This window comes from Myxocyprinus asiaticus, chromosome 10 (assembly GCF_019703515.2).
Source record: "Myxocyprinus asiaticus isolate MX2 ecotype Aquarium Trade chromosome 10, UBuf_Myxa_2, whole genome shotgun sequence".
Classification (NCBI taxonomy): Eukaryota; Metazoa; Chordata; class Actinopteri; order Cypriniformes; family Catostomidae; genus Myxocyprinus; species Myxocyprinus asiaticus.
This window is the reverse complement of record NC_059353.1, coordinates 50,825,415-50,835,000: the sequence shown is the minus strand read 5'-3', so window position 1 is coordinate 50,835,000 and position 9,586 is coordinate 50,825,415. Positions and strand designations below refer to the sequence as shown.

At 36.6% G+C, this 9,586-nt stretch overlaps 1 protein-coding gene across 1 annotated transcript in view; it reads right to left on the bottom strand.

The window, feature by feature from the left end:
• The window catches only part of LOC127446990 (motile sperm domain-containing protein 2-like), a 37,395-nt gene extending 30,008 nt beyond the window's left edge, over positions 1–7,387 (bottom strand). Inside the window, exons 1-5 of the mRNA XM_051708411.1 lie at positions 7,044–7,387; positions 6,908–6,965; positions 4,803–4,958; positions 2,145–2,231; positions 1,188–1,342 (exon numbers count right to left, since the gene is read on the bottom strand). Coding sequence (XP_051564371.1) covers positions 1,188–1,342; positions 2,145–2,231; positions 4,803–4,958; positions 6,908–6,965; positions 7,044–7,076 — 489 coding nt within the window. The 5' untranslated portion in view covers positions 7,077–7,387. The remainder of the gene's footprint in view (positions 1–1,187; positions 1,343–2,144; positions 2,232–4,802; positions 4,959–6,907; positions 6,966–7,043) is intronic.
• Positions 7,388–9,586: the final 2,199 nt, after the last annotated feature.

Sequence of the window (9,586 nt, the reverse complement as noted above, 5' to 3'; positions counted from 1 at the left end):
GTGTGCCAAATCTGAAGACTTTCCACCAAACGGTTCTGTGCTATAATGGTTCAAACACTTCGCTATGGTTCTTGGTCCCTCATAAACCACTAATCACACAAGAAAGCTTTACACCGAAATCACACATCAAAGAAAATCTTTACACTTCAGGTGACCTTTTCAATCCTCCCTCAACTGATATAGAGAAATCAAATGAAATTTTTAATTAAAATAAAAATGTTCCACTAAAGTAAAAATTTATCTGATCTATAACAAACAATGTATGTCTCCGTAGCCAAGATACCTCGACATACACACCCTCATATTCTATACACGCAAAGGCTAAATTAGTCATTTTTGATAATCCTTACAGAGAGCAAATTAAAGAGACACTAATCCCTTCATTTAAAATGTGCATTAGGTTTGATTATGCCGAAGCTCTGTCCTTCCAGTAGCGTTTAACAACCACATTTCTGCTGTAGAAACATGAGACGGCGAGATAAGCGTTTGATGGGGAATTCTCTGGGATTAGGCAAGTGAGTTGGATTGACCGTTCGGGATTTAAAGGCCATGTTAATCTGTATTAAAGCAGTGAACGGCATGTGTCTCGCTGGACATACAGCTAATGACCTCAAGATGCCTGCCAGAGTTCAATTATGGGCCTAGATGAAACTGAATAAATTCAAAACAAGGCATATTTGTGCTCTGCAGAATGGCTACTTAAATGTGAAATACATCTGTGCACCCCTGTGACCTTTGGAAAATGCAATTAAAACACTACTAGATAACTATTATATTGGAATAAATTGTATTTGCCATTCTTTAGAAGAATAAGGATGAAGTATGGATTGGTGCTATGACCAAAATCGTATTTTATATCACAGTAACGGTATGTATCACTATACAGTTATTTCTGATGGAAATTCAAAGGGAAAATGGTTTATATATTAACCAACCATGTGGTTGCATATTATATATATTGCCTATTCAATTGGACACTTGAGTTCACTTTTGAGCGGGTCAAAAATTACAATGGCAGTTGTACAGCAGCACTTCAAAACAGCATGTTTAGACCCAAATTATAAAGCTAATCTTTCTTCTTTTAAGGAAACATGAGATGGATCACTCTGAATTGTTAACAATTGTTTACTCTGAACTGTATAATCACAACAGCACCACAGAATGGAGAGGAAAGTAAATGAACTTACGATGTTACCGAGGCCGGACTCGGACATGTCGAACACAACCGTCAACGGCATTCCGGGTTCACGTTTGGCATAGCGCTCCAACCAGAACGCCACATACCTCTTCTTGTCCAAAACCGTCTTTGTATCCTTAATGTGAAGCTTTACTTTGAACCAGACTGCACACAAAACAGACAGACAGATAAATCAATCAAATATCTTATCACGTGACTCGTTGTGCATGACACACCGCGGAGACTCGCAGCATGTGAAGGCTCATGCTGCTCTCCGCGATCCACGCACTCCATTGAGAGCGAGAACCACTAATCGTGACCACGAGGAGGTTACCCCATGTGACTCTACCCTCCCTAGCAACCGGGCCAATTTGGTTGCTTAGGAGACCTGGCTGGAGTCACTCAGCACACCCTGGATTCAAACTCACGACTCCAGGGGTGATAGTCAACGTCAATACTCGCTGAGCTACCCAGACCCCTCAGTTGAGCGCATTTTTACAAGAGTGGGGTCGAAATAAATGCCTCTATTTTTGATGTTTTTGATAAACAACTGACTGTAAAGGACAGAAAGGATATTAAAAAAGACATTATTCAATGACAAATGGACTGCGTGGATCTCGTCTTTGGACGCACATAACACAGAACGAGTCAAATGAAACTTTTACTCTCAACACACAGTGAAAAGATCTTGCTGCTGAAGTTCATCACTGTACTACTCAATCACTGCTGAGAGAAATATGAACATTACCAGCCAGTGGAGAAGCAAAGACATTTTTAGGCACATAAAGCAAAATTTGGTCTCATATGCAAGTGATTTACTCACATTGTAGTGGGTTGCACATAGAGTAAAAGATCAATCTTGGGATTTTTATACTGATATTTGAGTCGTTCAAATGAAGATTGCGATTCATTGGAAAATCAATATTTTTTTACCCAACCCTACAAGGGAACAATTGTAACCACCTACAGAGTTTGTTTCCCTCTTTGTCATATCCGTGCAGATAAACCGCGCCGCTCTCAAACATCCAGCGAGGAATACTGCTCTCTGTGACGTCTACAGGAAGAACACAACAAAAATTAAATACCATTCATACATCAACGCTTTCAGTTTACTGGAAACTCACAATACATGATCAGTGCCATAAACACCACGGTTTCCTGGAGAACTTTAAGTGACAATCAATGCTGTTTGTTTGTGATAACGAAGGTTACTACATTCTGTGGCACAAACGAAATTAATACACTGCTACTTTGAAGCATATGGTTCAGACAAGGGGAGTATTTTATGTTGCAGTAGAGCTCACAGAATACAAACAATAACAGTCTTCATTAGCTAAAAAAAAGCTGAGAAGTCACTTGACTGGAGCACAAAAGCTGTACAGTAATAAATGAAATTACACGTGTCATCCTACAAAACTCTATAATTGTAAGACACAGACGGAGCATACAGAAGTAATGAATTATTCACAAAGAACTCATGATCATGTTTTCATTAGGATCAAGGGGATAGAAAAATAGTAACCATAAATAAGTCATCCAGTATAACAAGATTGACATAGAGAATATCTAAAGCTGTCAGTCCTTTTAACAACAGCTTTTAAGAAAGTAAATTTCGTCTATTTCAAATTTCAACCCAAAATCAAAAGAATTATACATAGGTATTATCATAAAAGTAATGTAAAGTGCTTATACATCGTGGTAGTTTTTGTTTAACTGTCTTTATACCGATTTAAAAATAAAGAAATGATGAATATCCCGGGTTCAATACACGTTAAACTCAATTGACCGCATTTGTGGCATAATATTGATTACTGCAAAAGTTTATTTCGACTTGTCCCTCCTTTAAAAAAACAAAAAAAGCAAAAATTGAGGTTACAGTGAGGCACTTACAATGAAAGTGAATGGGGCAATTTTTGGAGGGTTTAATTCTTAAAGCTCGGATGGGCCAGCCGGTTAAAAACGAACAAACATCAAAATATTAATAACTACAGTCTTGACCAACACTAAATAGGTTTCGTTTAAAAGTTTAGAAGCTCTACTTTCCAATACATGTAGACATTATGACCAAAACTGAACAAGTGCTTTAAAATTTGCTGAAATCAGAAGTGTTCCGTTTTGATAATTTATCAAATAAATTGCACTGTACATATTATTACAATCAGTAAAAACATCAGACTGATCAAATAGTCATGTGTCATATTTTGTTGGAAAGCTCTGAGTACAATACAACCAGCCTATTTGTTTTACTCACAGACAAAAATATAGCAAATAATAGCTAAGTATATGTCTTTAATAATTATGATGGTGTTGCTTATATGAAGTATTTTTGCTTATAACTTCACAAACAATAAACGGAACATAAAATATCACAGCGTTATTTAGAGGAGGTGATTATCTTTCAAACGAGCCCACACACAAGATAATCAGATGTATAGATCATTAGATAATCCACATGAAGCACAATGTTACATATGTCCACCAGGAGATGGCGCCAAATATGACACAGACTCAATGATGACTCAAATGACACAGAATGAAACTCATTCTGTGAAATCTCATTACTAAAATCATGTCTGCATGCTATACAAACCTTTAGTCATTGTTGTGTTTGCATGTGTAATTAGTTCTTATGTACAATTATGTTTTATTTGTTTGGAGAAGTTTTTGGACACTATGATAAATTATTTTTGTAATGTTATAACTTTTGATTGCTTTGTCATATCAACCCTAATTTTTTTCTCAGATACAGTTGACATGATTGGGAACGAAACAAAAGCAGTTTTTCAGAGCCACATTATTTACACTTACGAGATAAATGTCAAATAAGAAAGTAATTTTTGGGGATTTTTTTTTTCCTTCAATTTCTTAGGCTGAGAGTCTCGGACTGTATCATAATCTATATCATGACAAAATGTGAAAAGTTTCTTTACAATACCAAATATTTGACCCTCATTTTTTTTTTCTCCCGAGTTATAAACCTTTAATTTTGGGTATACACTGAAACAGGAAATCTTCAAAAACACCTTCAAAGCTTAAATTTAATCACGTTAAAACTCGTGTATTATTTGAGCTGTAAAGTTTTAAAATTGTAGTTTTTCTATAATGTCACATCTGTGTGGTTAGTAAGTGATTTTATCACACTAAAATCAAGTTAACATGCATATTGTTTATGTCTTGTGTCTATACTTCTGAAACAGTGAGTATTTTAATGTTTACAGATTGACCTCATTGACTTCCATTGTAAGTGTCTCACTGGAACACACATTTGTGCTTTTTAAAGAAGAGTACAACGAAATAAATTTGTGGTAATCAACATTGTCATAAATGCTGTCGATTGAGCTTAACTTGTATAGAACCCGGAATATAACTTAAGTATAATGATAATTACAAATAAACTCAAAGCTTCCAGATGCATTACAGCAGTGAGAATTTGGGGGAAAATTTGCTTATCTGTCATGAAAATGTCACAATGCAAAAAAAAAAACAAATCTTTTCTTTTATCTTTTGCTTTACAAATGTGACCTGATGTTTTCGTGAGATTCGACCAACAATAATCTAACATGCATGTGAGTGACTTCCTCATTTTGGTCTGTTAAGTGAAAACCCACCACACATTCGTTCATACCATTCACGTTAAACTCTTTCCTCCACTGTAAGCTCTCATCAATCATTTTTAAGGTGTCCTCCACAACAAACTGCCTCCATGTGAGGTAAGCTTCAGCCAGGGCATCATCTCGGAAGAGTTTCTCCACATCTCTTGGGTCATATTTATCTGTGGACTCTGTGACATTGTGTTAGTGTGAATGACAGTGTCTGAATCAACACAGATGGGCACAGCACACACATTTCTGTTAACCAAAGGAACCTTGTCAAGCGTAAAGGTTTTAACCCTATATGCGAGTCAAAAATACATATTCTATATAAAATCTATTCTTTATACATCTGAACATGTTCAACATTGTCTAAATGTAATAATTAGATATAGTGATGTAAAATTAAAAACATAATTTTGACCCACATATTTTTTTTTACCTCTGCACATAGTAGGAATAAATTCAAGTCAGTATACTAGAATTTTTATTTAATGAAATTGCAATTTTGACTTCTAAAAGTACAAATATCAGGAACACATTAAACTAGCCACAGAAAAGTCATAACACATTATTTCCAGGGTCCTGCAAGACATTTGAAACTAATTCCTACTCTGTTCACAGTTTATCATAAATATGATCAACATTATAATACAACAATGTAATTAACCCTTGTGTGACCTTTGGATCATTTTGGATGTTAATGCCAATGCCATCAATTTAGCCAAAGGTGTGTATTTTTGGGGCAGTTTTGATATTTCAACCTCAGTTCCTATAATACATCTATAATACACTGTGTACACAAAATAGTTACACTCAGGACCTTCAGGACAAAAATTGCTAGGGAGGGTAGAGTCACATGGGGTAACCTCCTCGTGGTCGTGATTAGTGGTTCTCGCTCTCAATGGGTGTGTGGTAAGTTGTGCGTGGATCGCGGAGAGTAGCATGAGCCTCCACATGCTGTGAGTCTCCGCGGTGTCATGCACAACGAGTCACGTGATAAGATGCGCGGATTGACGGTCTCAGAAGCGGAGGCAACTGAGACTTGTCCTCCGCCACACGGATTGAGGCGAGTAACCGCGCCACCACGAGGATCTACGAAGTAATGGGAATTGGGCATTTCAAATTGGGAGAAAAGGGATCAAATGTAAAAAATTATAAAAAGAAATAAATAAAAACATTTTAGCACCATTTTTGTCGTGTTTAGCCTATGGAGCAAATACATGCTTTTTTCCTATTCTCTGTTTGCTGTATTATAGAGCACTGCAGGCCAATTGAATAAATGATGCAGCTAAAATCGTGTGGGTGTGTTGGTATGGATGTCAGGGTGTGTTTTGTATGTGTGTTTTGAGAAGTGTGTGTGTGTGTGTGTGTGTAAAAAAACAACAGTGGCATTATGTAAACAAACTGGCATTTTAAGGGTTAAAATCATGAAAACAAATTAATATTTGGTAGTTATGATCAGGACTGATGTTGGTTAAAAAAATTAACTCATTGAAAGTGGAAAATAATATTAATATATAATATTTTTATGGCTGTTTTTGGACACTGACATTTTTGTCCTCTAAGGTCCTGAGTGTGTGTGTTTTATTTATTTATTTAATCTGACACAGCACAAAAAAAATAATAATGCATCAAAATCAATGTTGTTGCTAATCGATGACATATCCCAGACTGTGATAATCTCTCATATATATATTTTCATAAACAACAGTGGCATTATGTAAACAAAACTGGCATTTTAAGGGTTAAAATCCTGACAATGAATATTTGGTAGTTATGATCTTGGATAAAAAAAAAAAAAATTACTCATTGAAAGTGGAAAATTATATTAATATATAATATTATTGTGGCAGTTTCTTTGACAGACATTTTTGTCCTCGAAGGACCTCTGAGTAACTTTTTTTAAACTGACACACAAGGGTTAAAAAGATTGATTTTATTGACTTTACTGTAAATCAAATCAAATATCTGTGATATCAAATATTAAAAAGTTTCACAAAACATTAAAATAAATAACCCGCATTGAATACTTTAAACTTGAAATATTTAATTTAAAAATCATTCAGCGCTTGTAAGATCAACACGTTTCTAGTGACCGTGTTACACTTCATGTAAACTTAGCGTACAGCTAACTCACCTTCAACATACTCTCTTTTAAACCTCTGTCGCGTTTCTTCAATCTTGCTCTCGATGTGCTTTTGAAGAGAGGACAATAATTATTTCAAATCCATTTCAGATGTGAATATAACTGTTTTGTTGAGCCTTGTTTTTACCTGCTCTGATTCAGGCAGCCCTGCCTCCGCCATGGTGGTTCACGCTGTGTGTCGGCAGTGGCCGCAGCTTCAGTGGAATCCACCGCAGACTGTGTGAAACTGAACACATGACGACGCCATGCTGGCTCTGATATGTCAAATAAACCTTTGAGCGGACTCTTGCGGGGAGATAAAGTTCCTGTGATGCACTCTAGTAAAATAAAAGCAAATAACGGTATCATGAACGGAATTTGAACGCAGTAAAAGCTGCTGACGACATCACTTATTTGCGAAACAATGATTGAACTGTTTCTTTAAAAAATAAAGTACCCGGAAAATATAGAATGTGCGCGCGCTTTGACAAGGAAGAAAATGCACGTGTCTCAGAAAGATGCAAAACATATAGTAAACCGTGTACAAGTCTGAGAGAGATACAGTATGAACGCATTCTTTGTGTTTTTGTCATTGCCAGCAGATATGATTTTATGTCCTTGTTCATCCAGTGTATCATGCACACGTTCCCAAATATGACATGCAACCCATCTGGAATGATTGTGTTCCAAATGTACACAATTCCTATAGGAAAGCATATAGGGGAGATCGGGGTTGTCACCAACGGCATAGCTAAGGGTGGGCCTGGCGGGCCTGGGCCCATTCAAATTAGGACCTAGGACCACCCAGAATATTAGAGATTATTCTTTGACTTCAAATCTATATTTATAAAATAAGTCAAATAAGTCATTTTTATTTTTTATGGTGCTTTTCACAACACACAATTTCAAAACAGAAAAATAAGCTGTAATATAGTAATGTCTTAGTCATAATAGTAATAGTGGTTTAATAAAAAACATGATTGCAAATTGTGCCTTAAAATAAATAAAGAAATAAGTAATTAATATATGCAACACAAATAATGTATTAAAAGACAAAAATGTAAAACTGTTTTTGGCAAAAACTTAATTAACCCTTTAAGCACTGAAGGTGTTTTTAGAGATTTCTTGTTTCAGTGGCATACTGCAAATTAAAGACTTATAACACAAAATAAAATAAACAAGGAGGGTCAAGTGTTTGGTATCATTGTAAAGAAAACTTTTGAATGATATAGATTGATGCATTCTGAGACTCTCAGCGTAAGAAACTGCTAAAAAAATTTTTAAAAAAATAAATAAACCGGGGGCCTGGGTAGCTCAGTGAGTATTGACGTTGACTTCCACCCCTGGAGTCGCGATTTCAAATCCTCTACAGAAGCCTCTGCAACAAATAAAACATAAGAATTGTACATAAGAATTAATTACACATGCAAACACAGCAATGATTAAAGGTTTGCATAGAATTCAGACATGAAATTTAGTAATGAGATTTTACAGAATGTGTTGCTCTGTGCAAAAAAAAAAAATATATTTATTTATTTTATCCCCTTTTCTCCCCAATTTGGAATGCCCAATTCCCACTACTTAGTAGGTCCTCGTGGTGGTGCGGTTACCCACCTCAATCCGGGTGGTGGAGGACAAGTCTCAGTTGCCTCCGCTTCTGAGACTGTCAATCAGCGCATCTTATCACGTGACTCGTTGTGCATGACACCACGGAGACTCGCAGCACATGGAGGCTCATGCTACTGTCCGCGATCCACGCACAACTTACCACACGCCCCATTGAGAGTGAGAACCACTAATCGTGACCTCGAGGAGGTTTCCCCATGTGACTCTACCCTACCTAGCAACTGGGCCAATTTGGTTGTTAGGAGACCTGGCTAGAGTCAATCAGCACACCCTGGATTTGAACTCGCAACTCCAGGGGTGATAGTCAGCGTCAATACTAGCTGAGCCACCCAGGCCCCCACCGTCTGAGTCACGATTGAGTATGTGTTGTATTTGGCACCATCTACTGGTGGCCATATGTAACATTGTGCTTCATGTGGATTATCTAATGATCTATGCATCTGATTACCTTGTGTGTGGGCTTGTTTGAAAGATCATCACCTCCTCTAAGTAACTTTGTGATATTTTATATTCCTTTTATTTTTCGTGAAGCTATAAGTGTAAATGCGGCATATAAGCAACACCAACATAATTGTCAAAGATTATTACTTGGCTATTACTCGCTATATCTTTCAAACGATACCTATATTGTGTTGGTCAAGACTGTAGTTATTAATATTTCAAGCTTAAAGGTTTATCAAATAATTAAACAAACATTTAAAGCATGTGTACAACCTACTCCAACCAATTTGCCCCAGCCCTTATCCTGAGAACTAGGTGTATGAAACTAGCATACAAAACCACTGTATGTGGACTTTTGACTCAAAACCTTACACTTATTGAGATCTGGCCCTTGTGATAACTAGCCCCGGCATGTCCACTGTCCTTTCTAATTTTTTCAGTCTTTTTAGGTTCCAGGTTTATCTCTAACGTAGATATCGGTGCCGCACACCATCTGTGAACATCCCCGTAAATGCCTGGCCAATAGAAACGGGCCATTAGACGTTTGAGTGTTTTTTCCTGTCCTAAGTGACCCGCCATCGGCTTATAATGAGCCGTCTGGAATAACATTTCCCGATGGCTCTT